This window comes from Bubalus kerabau, chromosome 1 (genome assembly GCF_029407905.1).
Source record: "Bubalus kerabau isolate K-KA32 ecotype Philippines breed swamp buffalo chromosome 1, PCC_UOA_SB_1v2, whole genome shotgun sequence".
Taxonomy (NCBI): Eukaryota; Metazoa; Chordata; class Mammalia; order Artiodactyla; family Bovidae; genus Bubalus; species Bubalus kerabau.
This window is the reverse complement of record NC_073624.1, coordinates 217,961,270-217,976,021: the sequence shown is the minus strand read 5'-3', so window position 1 is coordinate 217,976,021 and position 14,752 is coordinate 217,961,270. Positions and strand designations below refer to the sequence as shown.

The window sequence follows — 14,752 nt, the reverse complement described above, 5'->3', positions numbered from 1 at the left end:
CTTGGCTCCCTCTGTAACTTAGGGGGCAGAGTGGAAGGATCGGGTTCATCTAGTGTTTTCTGACCAAGGCTTGTGCTTACATCAGAGGTGTGAGCTGAGGACTATGAAATCCGATTTTCTCCATCTCCTTTCCATGTAGCAACCTTGTAGCACTCAAAAAATTGGTTCTGAAACATGAAGCAGTGAGGAAATGATGCTATGGACTTCCCTTGTGGTTCAGCTGGCAAAGAATCCTCCTGCAATGCGGGAGACCTGGGTTCGATCCCTGGATAGGGAAGATCCCCTAGAAAAGGGAAAGGCTACCCACTCCAGTATTCTGGCCTGGAGAGTTCCATGGACTGTATAGTCCCTGGGGTTGCAAAGAGTTGGACACGACTGAGTGACTTTCACTTTCTTTGTCTAAAAGTGAAACACTAAGTGTGCCTTGGGGGCAACCGGTTATTTCATTATGGAGTCCACAAAAAAAAAATTTTTTTTTCATCTGAGTAGACATTACCCTGTCCCATGATTGAAGCCACAGGGTTGCTGCTTAGATCTAACAGACCAAGGGTTTATGCAGTTTTCCTTTAAAGGGCCAGAGAGTAAATATTTTAGGCTTTGTGGGCCACGGCGTCTCAATTCAGCTCTGCTATTAAAGTGTGAAAGCAGCCGTAGATGATTTGTAATGAGTGAGCGTGGCTGTGTTCCAAGAAAATTTTATTTACAAAAACAGGTGCATGTGGCCTGTGGGCTGAGGTTTGCCAACTGGGTAGCTACTGAGAATAACGGGAAAGAGTCTGAGCATTAGAGATGGGAGTATGTGGACCCAGCTCTGCTGCTTTCTGGCTCTGGACTTGGGTGAGTCACTCAGTACGGGGCTGGAGTGTATACTCACTGGCTGTCAGGAGAGTCTGTGGTTATGGTATCCCTGGAGAGTGTGGTGCTGGGCATGAGCTGCTGCTGCTTCTACTTGTTGCCCCTTTGCCTTGGCCACTCTTTTGACAGCAGGGGCTGTTGGGAACGATTGTAGGTCCATAGGCTAGTTGGAAGTTCATTTGCTTATTTTCCAAGCTTGACATCTAAATGAAAAAAATATGCAACCTCCTCTAGCTGTGGAGAAGGTCACCGTTGCTGCCAAGTGCTATGGCTTTCACAGCTGAGTAGGTAAACAGTGCAACTGAGCGGAACCAGTTAGACAAGTCAAGCCAAAAATAAAGATAAGGTTAAATATCGACTTCATTAGACTCAGCCTGCATTGCAGCTTCTATAACAAAGACTATGCTGATTGGCAGGGAAGGGTGCGACCAGCGAATCCCACCTACTCAAGGCCCTGCTGTTCATTCTTTAGGAAAGTGTTCTCATCCGGCCATGTGCTCTGTGCCTGGCACTGTGCTTGGTGGCAGGAAGTGCAGAGATAGAGCTGATACCCTTCTCACCCTGCAGGAATCACAGTCCAGTAAAGGGAAGAGGAAGGCAGTGTGAGCAACCAAGGTGCAGAGCAGGTGTGGCTGTCCGTCACCTAACCCAGCAAAGTCAGGCGTCTCTGGCATCCTTTGGTTCTAGGGCCTGGCTCTGCTTCCCTAATCCTGCTGCCTGCTCCAGCCTGCTTACAAGCTCATTCTGAACTCTTTTGTCCATTCATTGTTTAAATACATTTGAATGTATATTATGTGCCAACAAGTAAGACAAGATCCCTGTTCTCATGAATCTTAAGGGCTAATTGAAGAAACACACAAGTATTTACAAAATAATGCAATAAGGTTGAGACACATAGCTCCATGAGTTAATAATTTTTAGAAATGAACTAGACAAGGAGGATTTCCATGACGTGTGTGCCTATGTTTGTACACATGTAGGTTATTTTATATAGAAATGGGAGCAAACTACATGTGTATACTGCTCCTTCCCTTCTGTTCCATTCCACTCACCTCTCTTCCTTCTCTTCTCTTTCTGATGGATTCCATTCTGATATCTCATCCAATCTGAGTATTCTCAGCCTGACTTAAGTATATGTTTAGGAAATAGGGCCAAAGCATTAGTAACATATCAATACACACAAATACACAGTTAGAATAATAAAAATTGGAGGTTTTTTTTTTAATTTTATTTTTTTATTTTATTTTTAAACTTTACATAATTGTATTAGTTTTGTCAAATATCAAAATGAATCCGCCACAGGTATACATGTGTTCCTCATCCTGAACCCTCCTCCCTCCTCCCTCCCCATTCCATCCCTCTGGGTCGTCCCAGTGCACCAGCCCCAAGCATCCAGTATCGTGCATCGAACCTGGACTGGCAACTCGTTTCATACATGATATTTTACATGTTTCAATGCCATTCTCCCAAATCTTCCCACCCTCTCCCTCTCTCACAGAGTCCATAAGACTGTTCTATACATCAGTGTCTCTTTTGCTGTTTTTAAACCCACACTGGGAGATATAGCTTTCATTTCAACTTGTGAATTTTGAAATTGTAAATTTTTCTGTAGTATTTACCTTTTCCCTTAGGATTTCTTTTCTTCTCCCTTCCACTTTTTATTTTGAAAAATTTCAAACCTATGGTAAAGTTGGAAAAGAATGAACATTCATATATTCTTTACCTAGATTCACCATTTGTTAACACTGTGCTTCATTTGCTTTCTCTCTTTCTCTCTATAATCTTTTATTTTGTTGAATATTTAACTTTTATTTTTGACAGTAAATTGTAGACATCATGACACTTTACCCTTAAGTATTTTAGCTTGCCCTTCCTAAGAACAAGGAAATTCTCTTTCTGAGCTGTAAAACCATTATCATACCAGACAAATGTAACACTGACACAATATATTTTCTAATATACAGTCAGCATTCAAATTTCCTAACAGTCTCAAAAAATGTCTTTCATGGTTGTTTCTTTTTAATCCATGACCAAATAAGGACCATACTTTGCATTGAGTTCTATGTCTCTGAAGAAAAAGATTAAGCGTGCATGGTGTCATGACCGACTCTTTGAGACCCCACGGACTGTAGTCCGTCAGGCTCCTCTGTCCATGGGATTTCCCCAGCAAGAATACTGGAGTGAGTTGCCATTTCCTTCTTCTGTTTCCATGCCCTTTTTAGTGTCTTTCATAATGCTAACAGCTATTTTAAATGGCAATTAAAATTTTTTTTGTTTATTTATTTTTGACTATGCTAGGTCTTTGTTGCTGCACTTGGGCTTTCTCTAGTTGTGGCAAGTGGGGGCTGCTCTCTAGTTGTGGTTCTTGGGCTGCTCATTGTGGTGGCTTCTCTTGTGGACCACAGGCTCTGGGCACGTGGGCTCTGTAGTTGTGCTACAGAGCACAGGCTTAGTTGCCCCTCAGCATGTGAAGTCTTCCCGCACAAGGGATTGAACCTGTGTCCCCTGGATGGCCAGGGATGTCCCCAATGCTAACAGTTTTGAAGAATCCAGGACACTTGTATTGAAGAATATCCCACACATGGAGTTGTCTATTTCTTTGCTATAAGATTCAGGTTTAACGTTTTAGAAAGACTACTGCATAGGGAATGCTGTTTCCCTCTCATTAAGTCACATTCAGGAGTGTAATATAAATTTGGCCTGTTTACTAGTGGTGTTAACTTTGACCTCTAGTTAAAGGTGGTATCTGTCAGATCGACCAATCTGAATCTCCCCCACTCTCCCTAGTAATTAAAAAGTATTCTGTCAGATGACACTTGGAGAACTGTAAATATCTTGTTCCCAACAATTTTTCACCCAGTGTTTTCAGCATCTATGGTCGACACTGACTGAATCAGTTATTATACTGGTGGTTACAAAGTGATGTTTTTTTAAATCTGTGCTTTTACCTTGTTAGCTGGCACTTTTCTGTGAAGAGCAGCCTTCCCATACTTTTTAAAGTATGGATTCTTTTTATTCTTTGGGTTTTGATTCATTGCTATCTTTTTCTTTTAACTAAATATATTTTAAATGAGGTATGATTTACACACAGTGAAATGTATAGATATTAAGTGTAAGATTTGATTAGTTTTGACAAATGCACTTGCCTAAATAGCTGCCTCTCTATTAAGATATAGAATCTATCCATTATCATCAAAAGTTTCTTTGCCCCTTCCCAGTCAGCACTGAATTATTTCTTCATTATCCTGTTAGGTGTTTGAATTGTCCCAAATGTTGGCAATGAAAAAGCCCTGTCTAGCTCGCTCTGGTCTGTCTGTTGTGTCCCCTTGATCTTTGAGCACTTTCTTGCTTTCTGGCACAAGAAAGTGTTTTGTCTTATTATTAGTTGTTGTTATTATTGTTTTTAACAGCTGAAAATATCCCGTGTCAAAACTAGTTTAATAATTTCTCCACTAGTGGACTTCAGATAGTTTCTTTATCCTCTTAGAAAAATCCTGCAGCAAACATCTTGGAACACATATTCTTGTACCACTTGTGTAAATATTTTTGTTGACTAGAGCTCTGGAAGTTATATTTCTAGGTCAAAGATATGCACATTTGAATTTTTGATTGCTATTGCCAAATTCTTCCTTCCCCTCTTAAAAAGCCATGTTAGTTAAGCTTCCATAAACAGTGGTGGTTTCTCCGCTGTGTTTCCAATGCTGACGTTTATGCGTGTCTGTGTGTATGGTGGTGCAGGGTTTGAATCTGAACTTAACCTTGAGTAAGGCGAACATTCAAACCATAGATTCCCCTTTTTGGTTCCCAGACCTGTTTTGATTTGTATAGAAATGAAATCTCTCCTCAAAGGAAAGGTTCAACCCAAGGAGAAATTTTTGCCATTCTCTGTCATTCAGTTTCAAATTCACCATTATTACCAACTTTTGTGGGGGACATCTTTATAGTTTTTGTTCTGCATTAAACGAACATGGGAAATAGATGAAGAGAGGGGTTTGTGTGATGAAGACATTGCCCCCAGGGCTTCTGGTCCTCTTGGGAAGTCTTTGTAAAATTTGATTCAGAGTTATTGCTCTGCATTTCTACCCTGGGGTAACTGTTGGAATTGATTTTTATTTTGCAGTGAACCTGGATGATTCTATGTTTGGGGCAGCAGGTTTTTCTTAGTGTACATTTGTGTGTGTGTGTGTGTGTGTGTGTGTATGAGGGAGGCAGAGAGCACTCTCTGACATGACATCAGGTAGTAAATATATTCTGTTTTTATTAATATTTTCAATATTAGACCTTAGGTTAAATGCCTTTGTGGATGACTTGTAACTTTTCTTTCTTTTTTAAGGTTGAAGAAATTGTTTGAAAGCTATTTTAAAGTTATTATCTCTTTGCTAAAGTTCCCTATTTCGGTTTTACTTACAGGTATTTGAAGCTGTGATTTCATGGATCAATTATGAGAAAGAGACCCGTTTAGAGCACATGGCAAAACTGATGGAACATGTCCGTCTCCCTCTTTTGCCGAGGGATTACCTCGTCCAGGTGAGTGCTGGGTGAAGAATCAAGTGCTTCCCTGGTCACCCTGGCCTCCAGGAGTAGCAGTGGGCAACACTGGTTGTATGGAATGGTGAGGAGTTTCATGGGTCTTTGGTGTGGAGTGAGGGCACTGAGCCACTGATCCTCAGTGCGAGGATGTGTTAGTGTAAGGTTTAAGAGCATAGGTTTGAGAAGGAGACACTTAGGTTTAGTTCCTCCTCTCCCACTTCTTAGCTTTGAGTCTCAGTTTCTTTTTCTCTAGCAGGGAAATTGTACTACAGCCCAGTGGGGTGGTTATGAGGACCAAAGGAGTTGTAAGTATGTAGTTCAGGTGTTTAGCATGGAGCCCAGGAACAACACGTGTTCAACAGAAGCTAGCTGCTGCTGTTGTACAGGACTTCAGCTAGGAGGGGCATTTCTATGTTCATGTTTCTATGTTCCTTTTTTGCTTCATGTTAGGCAACTTGGGGGCCTAATTCAGGACATAAAAGCCAGCTCTTCACAGCTGCCTGGAATACATACTGCATATATGGGCTTGCCAGGTGGCTCAGTGGTAAAGAATCCGCCTGCCACTGTAGGAGACATAGGAGATGTGGGTTCAATCCCTGGGTCAGGTAGATCCCCTGGGGGAGGGCATGGCTACCCACTCCAGTATTCTGGCCTGGAGAATCCCCATGGACAGAGGAGCCTGGTGGGCCCATTATGTGGGGTCTCAGAGAGTCGGACATGACTGAGTGAGCACACACTGCTTCCTCTAAAACATGGTGCCACATGTTTTTTCATTTAATCCTATAAGAACCCTGTGAGCAGAGGTTATAACCCTCTTTTTACAAATGTGGGCTTTGAGGCTTATGGAGGTTGGGATTTATGTGGAGTCTCCAGCTAATAGGTAGGTGGCAGGGTCAGGATTCAAATCCATGTCTGTCTGGCTCCAGAGCACCCCACGTTCCCTAAGCAGGCGCCACCTTTAATACTCTCTGTTCTGTTTGTGCATTACACAACTGACTTTGTAGCATAAATGGCATTAGATGTTTTCCAAGTAGGCAGAAGATAAAACTTAGTAGATAAACTACAAGTGCCGAGGCGGAAGGCCAGCTCAGCCATTCTCAGGAAGTCTCTGGGAGGAATGGCAGGCGTAAAGCAAGGATAAGAGGAGGCTCAGTATCCAACAGTAGAGGTCTGTCACTTGACCATAAGACGCTGGGTAAATCCTCAACCTTTTTAAGCCTCTGCCTTCTCATCTGGTGAAAAGAGCCGCTGCCCTTATAGGATCATTTGAGGATCAAATGAGGTAAATCATGTAAAGCCTACAACCCAGTGTTCAGTGATACTACTCCTCTCGTCACACCACTGCTGCTGTTGGTGCTAGTGGGAGACAGTATCCTTACCAGCCCTTGTAAAGTCCTCCGTTTGTGACAGTGTTGACCACAGGCCTCAGAGGTCAGTGGAATGTTCTCTGTATGTCTGAACCTCAGCCCTCTTCTCAGGGTGTTGAGCCAATTGCTCAGTCATGTCCGACTCTTTGCAGTCCCGTGGACTGTAGCCCGCCAGCTTCCTCTGTCCGTGGAATACTGTAGGCACGAATACTGGAGTGGGCTGCCATTTCCTTCTTCAGGGGTCTTCCCAACACAGGGATTGAACCCGGGTCTCTTGTATTGCAGGCAGATTCTTTACTTTCTTGGCCACCAGGGAAGCCCAGGGGCCAGAGTGTATACTCAATAACCTTCAGACGTGCCCTGCGTTTTACACAGTGGATGGTACCACTGCCACCTGGTGGCCACACATTCTTCCTGTAGAAGAGGCCCCCTCAGCAGAGGAACCAAACCCACCCCAGCTCCCATTGTCGGAACCAAGCCTCCCACGGAGTGGGCCCAGCCTCCTGTAGAGGTGGATGCTTGGCCTTCAGCACAGTCTCACCTGCACAGGGACCAAGGGCAGCCCGTGGCATTGGGTTCTGGAGAAAGTTAAAGGGCCTTAGAGAACCCGTGCTCACCAGCTCCATCTGGTGCCTGCAAGGGAAACTTAATGAAGACTTTAGGAAATAGTTCCTGGGTTATTAGGGCAAGGTCAGGTTTAGGTCTGGAGAAGAAGGAAGACAGAGACAATGGGCGTGAGATCTGTGGTGTGGGACTGTTTTTTTTAAGGTTCTTTTTTTCAGAACACCTTCGGAAGGAGATATTTCATTAACACTCATTTGACCTTGAAACGTCAAACAGTTCTAACCACTGAGGATGACTGATGGAGGAGGAGAGAAAGGAAAGCTCTGGGCAGACTTGTACCAATATTGATTCCTAGGGGAGGTGTTTTTTGTTGTTGTTGTTGTTGATTGTTTTTTTTTTTTTTAATAGCTAACATTTATTAGGTTTTCATTAAGTATTTAAAAATATTGTGCCAAGTGTATAACATGGTATATCTTATTTAAAAATTTGTTCTTGTCATAAAATATGTATGATATAAACTTCATTCTTTTAACCATTTGAAGGGTATAGTATAGTGGCATTAATTGCATTCATTGTACTCTACAACCATAACCATACCCATTTCTAAAACTTTTTCATCATCCCAGATTGAAACTCTGTACACATGAGTACTCTCTGAATGAGTGCTTTGGGAGAAGTAGCTACTCATGCATTTTTCCTTCTTCCCAAGCTTTCCTCTCCCACCCTTAAAATTTTTTTTAACTGACCTTAAATGTTTATGATTTGTTCCAATTCGCCTTAGGCCCTCAGTGGGACAAAAAAAAACCTTCCCAGAAAAGGGAGTGTTCCTGGGGATTGTCTGTGGGGAAGGAGGCATCCAGAGGTAACAGAGGTGTTCTCACTGACCCTCCTTTTCCTGGCATTTCTGACACTGCTCTGCAGATGATGGCCCTGGCCACATTCCCATTCCTAGTTACAGGTAAGGACCCAGGAGAGGCTCAGCCAGGCCTGTGCATGACCACTCCAGGGCTGAGAGAGTTGAGATGGAAAGGCCCTTTCTCTTTCTCTGACCAGACCTGAGGGATCATGGTCAGAGGCCTTGTTTTGGTCATCATTTTCTTCCCTGAGGTTCAGCACTGAGCTGCTAAACCAGGAGACGTTCAATCACTGTTAGCTGCTGAATGGAACTGACCTTTGCCGATAACTCCCAAACACTGCAGCAAAGAAAACATGAAGTAGCCTTCAAGGATCACACTACCCCTTACAAACATGTCATGTAGCAATCTGACCTGCACCCAAGGGCAGAGATTTGAGAGTTGGGGTACCAACATGGTTCATGCTTAGCTTTGCACATGAAATATTTAGGCTTAAGTCCTTGGCTCTAGAAAAAGGCATGAAGAAGTCACAACTCCAGCTTAGATGGGGTCCAAGTGGAGGTCAGTTGGTGGGACTTTAGTGCAAGACATTCTTTCTGTTCTGATATGTTATAGAGTGCCTCCCTGGCTGCTTCTCCCTGAGGCTTGTACAGTAGGAAAAGGGGCATGAATTCTTCATGAACACCACCTTATTACTCCCAGTGCCTATAAGAGCTGGCTGTTGGGTCCCACTGTCTTCCTGTTTCCCTCCCTCTCCTTCTCTCAAATGCCTGACCATTTGCCTTAAACATTATAAAGTTTAGGTTGATACAAACATAATTGTAGTTTAGGACTGTGAATTTTAAATCACTGTAACTAGGCTTAAACACATCTTTTTTTCCTTTTTAATTTATTGTTTTATTGAAGGATAATTGCTTTACAGAATTTTGTTGTTTTCTGTCAAACCTCAACATGAATCAGCCATAGGTATATGTATATCCCCTCCCTTTTGAACCTCCCTCCCATCTCCCGCCCATTCCCACCCCTCTAGGTTGGTACAGAGCCCCTGTTTGAGTTTCCTGAACCATACAGCAAGTTCCCATTGGCTCTCTATTTTACATATAGCAATGTAAGTTTCCATGTTACTCTTTCCATATATCTCACCCTCTCCTCCCCTCTCCTCATGTCCATAGGTCTGTTTTCTATGTCTGTTTCTCCATTGCTGCCCTATAAATAAATTCTTCAGTACCATTTTTCTAGATTCCATATATATACATTAGAATATGATATTTGTCTTTCTTTTTCTTACTCACTTCACTCTGTATAATAAGTTCTAGGTTCATCCACCTCATCAGAACTGACTCAAATGTGTTTCTTTTTATGGCTTATTAATATTCCATTGTGTATATATACCACAGCTTTTTTATCCATTCATCTGTCAGTGGACATCTAGGTTGTTTCCATGTTCTAGCTATTGTAAATAATGCTGCAATGAACAATGGGATGCAATTTTCAATTTTGGTTTCCTCAGGGTATATGCCTAAGAGTAGGATTGCTGGGTCATATGGTGGTTTTATTCCTAGTTTTTAAAGGAATCTCCATACCGTCTTCCATAGTGGATGTATCAATTTTCATTCCCACTAACAGTGCAGGAGTGTTCCCTTTTCTCCACACACTCTCCAGCATTTATTGTTTGTAGACTTTTTGATGATGGCCATTCTGACCAGTGTGAGGTGATATCTCATTGTGGTTTTGGTTTGCATTTCTCTAATAATGAGCAATGTTGAGCCTCTTTTCATGTGTTTGTTAGCCATCTGTTTGTCTTCTTTGGAGAAACATTTATTTACGTCTTTTTCCCACTTTTTGATTGGGTTGGTTGTTTTTCTGGCATTGAGTCGTATGAATTGCTTGTATATTTTGGAAATTAATCTTTTGTCAGTTGTTTCATTTGCTATTATTTTCTCCCATTTTGAAGGTTGTCTTTTCACCTTGCTTAGTTTCCTTTGCTGTACAAAAGCTTTTCCGTTTAATCAGGTCCCACTTGTTTACTTTTGTTTTTATTTCCATTACTCTAGGAGGTGGGTCATAGAGGATCTTGTTTTGATTTATGTCATCAAGTGTTCTGCCTATGTTTTCCTCTAAGAGTTTTATAGTTTCTGGTCTTACATTTTGGTCTTAATCCATTTTGAGTTTATCCTTGTGTATGGTGTTAGGGAGTGTTCTAATTTCATTCTTTTACATGTATCTGTCCAGTTTTCCCAGTACCATTTATTGAAGAGGCTGTCTTTGCCCCATTGTATATTCTTGCCTCCTTTTTCAAAAATAAAGTACCCATAGGTGCATGGGTTTATTTTTGGGCTTTCTATCTTGTTCTACTGGTCTATATTTCTGTTTTTGTGCCAGTGCCATACTGTCTTGATGACTGTAGCTTTGTAGTATAATCTGAAATCAGGAAGGTTGATTCCTCCAGCTCTTTTCTTCTTTCTCAAGACTACTTTGGCTGTCGGGGTCTTTTGTGTTTCCATATGAATTGTGAAAACTTTTGTTCTAGTACTGTGAAAAATGCCATTGGTGATTTGATAGGGATCACACAGAATCTGCAGATTATGTTTAGTAGTATAGTCATTTTCACAATATTGATTCTTTCTACCCAGGAACACAGAATATCTCTCCATGAGTTTATGTCATCTTTTATTTCTTGCATTACTGTCTTGTAATTTTCTATGTATGGTTCTTTTGTCTCCTTAGGTAGGTTTATTCCTAGATATTTAATTCTTTTTGTTGCAATGGTGAATGGGATTGATTCTTTAATTTCTCTTTCTGATTTTTCATTGTTATTGTATAGAAATGCAAGTGATTTCTGTGTATTGATTTTGTATCCTGCAACTTTGCTAAATTCACTGATTAGTTCTAGTAATTTTCTGATACTATCTTTAGAGTTTTCTATGTACAGTATCATGTCATTTGCAAACAGTCAGAGCTTTACTTCTTTTTTTCCATCTGGATTCCTTTTATTTCTTTTTCTTCTCTGAATGCTGTAGGTAGGACTTCCAGAACTATGTTGACTAATAGTGGTGAAAGTGGACACCCTGTCTTGTTTCTGATCTTAAGGGGGATGCTTTCAGTTTTTCATTATTGAGAATAATGTTTGCTGTAGGCTTATCATATATGGCCTTTACTATGTTGAGGTAGGTTCCTTCTATTCCCATTTTTTGAAGAGTTTTAATCATAAATGGGTGCTGAATTTTGTCAAAGGCTTTTTCTGCATCTATTGAGATTATCAAATGGTTTTTATCATTCAGTTTGTTAATATGGTGTATCACATTGATTGATTTGCATATATTGAAGAATCTTTGCATTCCTGGAATAAACCCAACTTATCATGGTGTATGAGCTTTTTGATGTGTTGCTGAATTCTGTTTGCTAAAATTTTGTTGAGGATGTTTGTATCTGTGTTCATCAGTGATATTGGCCTGTTGTTTTCTTTTTTGCATGTTGTCTTTGTCTGGTTTTGGTATCAGGGTGATGGTGGCCTCATAGAATGAGTTTGGAAGTGTTCCTTCCTCTGCAATTTTTTGAAGGAGTTTTAGAAGGATAGGCATTAGCTCTTCTCTAAATGTTTGATAGAATTCTCCTGTGAAGCCATTTGGTCTTGGGGTTTTGTTTTTGGGGGGATTTTTGATCACAGATTCAATTTCAGTGCTTGTAATTGGGTTGTTCATAATTTCTATTTCTTCCTTGTTCAGTCTTGGAAGACTGAACTTTTCTACGAATCTGTTGATTTCTTCCAGATTATCCTTTTTTTTTTTTTTGCCATATAACTGCTTTTGCTGCATCCCATAGGTTTTGAGTTGTGTTTTCATTGTCATTTGTTTCTAGAAGTTTTTTGATTTCCCTTTTTATTTCTTCAGTAAGCTGTTGGTTATTTAGAAATGTGTTGTTTAATCACCATGTGTTTGTGTTTTTTACAGTTTTTTTCAGGTAATTCATTTCTAGTCTCATAGCATTGTGGTCAGAGAAGATGCCTGATACAATTTCAATTTTCTTAAATTTACTGAGGTTTGATTTGTGACCCAAGATGTGATCTATCCTGGAGAATGTTCCATGTGCACTTGAGAAGAAGGTGTATTCTTCTGCGTTTGGATGGAATGTCCTGAAGATATCAATGAGATCCATCTCCTCTAATGTATCATTTAAGACTTGTCTTTCCTTATTACAGAGAAGGCAATGGCACCCCATTCCAGTACTCTTGCCTGGAAAATTCCATGGACGGGGAGCCTGGTAGGCTGCAGTCCATGGGGTCGCTAAGAGTCAGACATGACTGAGCGACTTCATTTTCACTTTTTTCTTTCATGCATTGGAGAAGGAAATGGCAACCCACTCCAGTGTTCTTGCCTGGAGAATCCCAGGGACGGGGGAGCCTGGTGGGCTGCCGTCTATGGGGTCGCACAGAGTCGGACACGACTGAAGTGACTTAGCAGCAGCAGTTTCATTATTAATTTTCTGTTTTGATGATCTGTCCATTGGTGTGAGTGGGGTGTTCAGAGTCTCCTACTATTATTGTGTTACTGCCAGTGTCTTCCTCTTGGATTGATCCCTTGATCATTATGTAGTGTCCTTCCTTATCTCTTGTAATCTTCTTTATTTTAAGGTCTATTTTGTCTGATATGAGGATTACTACCCCAGCTTTCTTTTGCTTCCCATTTGCATGGAATGTATTTTTCCATCCTCTCACTTTCAGTCTATATGTGTCTTTAGGTCTGAAGTGGGTTTCTTGTAGACAGCATATATATGGGTCTTGTTTTTGTATCCATTCAGCCAGTATCTGTCTTTTGGTTAGAGCATTTAATCCATTTACATTTAAAGTAATTATTGATGTACATGTTCCTATTGCCATTTTCTTAATTGTTTGGGGTTGATTTTGTAGATCTTTTTTCTTCTCTTGTATTTCTTGACTATATAAGTTCCTTTAACATTTTTTGTAAAGCTGGTTTGGTGGTACTGAATTCTCTTAATGTTTGCTTGTCTGAAAAGCTTTTTATTTCTCCATCAATTTTGAATGAGATCCTTGCCAGGTACAGTAATCTTGGTTGTAGATTTTTCTCTTTCAGTACTTTAAATATATCCTGCCATTCCCTTCGGGCCTGCAGAGTTTCTGCTGAAAGTGTATAGGGTTTCTGTTAAGCATATGGGGTTTCCCTTTATGTTACTTGTTGCTTTTCCTTTGCTGCTTTTAATATTCTTTCTTTGTGTTTAGTTTTTGTTAGTTTTATTAGTATGTGTCTTGGCATGTTTCTCCTTGGGCCTATCCTGTTTGGGACTCTTTGTGCCTCTTGGACTTGATTGACTATTTCCTTTTCCATGTTGGGAAAATTTTCTCATACCTTTTCTTGTTTTTTTTTTTTTCCTTCTGGGACCCCCTATAACTCGAATGTTGGTGTGTTTGATACTGTCCCAGAGGTCTCTGAGACTATTCTCGGTTCTTTTCATTCTTTTTACTTTATTCTGCTCTTCAGAAGTTATTTCCTCAATTTTATCTTCAGCTCACTGACTCATTCTTCTGCTTCAGATATTCTGCGATTAATTCCTTCTAGAGTATTTTTAATTTCAGTAATTATGTTGTCTGTCTCGATATGTTTATTCTTTATTTCTTCTAGGTCTTTGTTAATTGAATCTTGCATTTTTTTTCCATTTTGTTTTCAAGGTTTTTGATCATCTTTACTATCATTATTCTGAATTCTTTTTCAGGTAGTTTGCGTATTTCCTCTTCATTTATTTGGACTTCTGTGTTTCTAGTTCGTTCCTTCTTTTGTGTAGTATTTCTCTGCCTTTTCATTTTTTTTTAACTTATTGTGTTTGAGGTCTCCTTTTTCCAGGCTTCAAGGTTGAATTCTTTGTTCCTTTTGGTTTCTGTCCTCTTAAGTTTGGTCCAGTAGTTTGTGTAAGCTTCATATAGGGTGAGATTTGTCCTGAGTTTTTGTTTGTTTGTTTATTTTTCCTCTGATGGGCAAGGCTGAGTGAGGTGGTAATCCTGTCTGCTGATGATTGGGCTTGTATTTTTGTTTTGTTTGTTGTTTAGATGAGGCATCCTGCACAGGGTGCTACTGGTGGTTGGGTGATGCTGGGGCTTGTGTTCAATTGGTTTCCTTTGCGTGACTATTTGATACTCCCTAGGGTTAGTTCTCTGGTAGTCTGAGATCTTGGAGTCAGTGCTCCCACTCCAAAGGCTTAGGGCTTGATCTCTTTACAGACTGTTCTCAATGGATTTCCCTTCTTTGCTGAGCTTCAAAGCTGGTTTTCCTAATAGGCAAAGTCCAAGTTCACAAGCAGTAAGTGGAAGAGGCGAGGTGAAAATCCACGTCTGCCTCCCCACAGAGCCTGTGCTCTACACAACCCAGTGCCGTATGATGACATCCACAAGGAGACAGCAGGAAGGAATTGATTTCTTTTGGCAGTAGTCAAAATATCTTTAAAATACCAGGTATAAAACATTTTCAGTCCACCAGATGCTTATTTAATTTTGAAAAATCAATTTCTATGAAGCTGCTCTGAGAAGTAGTTTTGTGTTTGTTAATGCCTGGTGATAGTCTTGAAAAAGTAGAA

The 14,752-nt window shown here is 40.6% G+C and overlaps 1 protein-coding gene across 1 annotated transcript in view; it reads left to right on the top strand.

Annotated features, from left to right (window-relative positions):
- Positions 1-14,752, top strand: part of KLHL3 (kelch like family member 3) — a 124,951-nt gene that overhangs the window by 75,351 nt on the left and 34,848 nt on the right. The window contains exon 7 of the mRNA XM_055554606.1: positions 5,266-5,382. Coding sequence (XP_055410581.1) covers positions 5,266-5,382 — 117 coding nt within the window. The remainder of the gene's footprint in view (positions 1-5,265; positions 5,383-14,752) is intronic.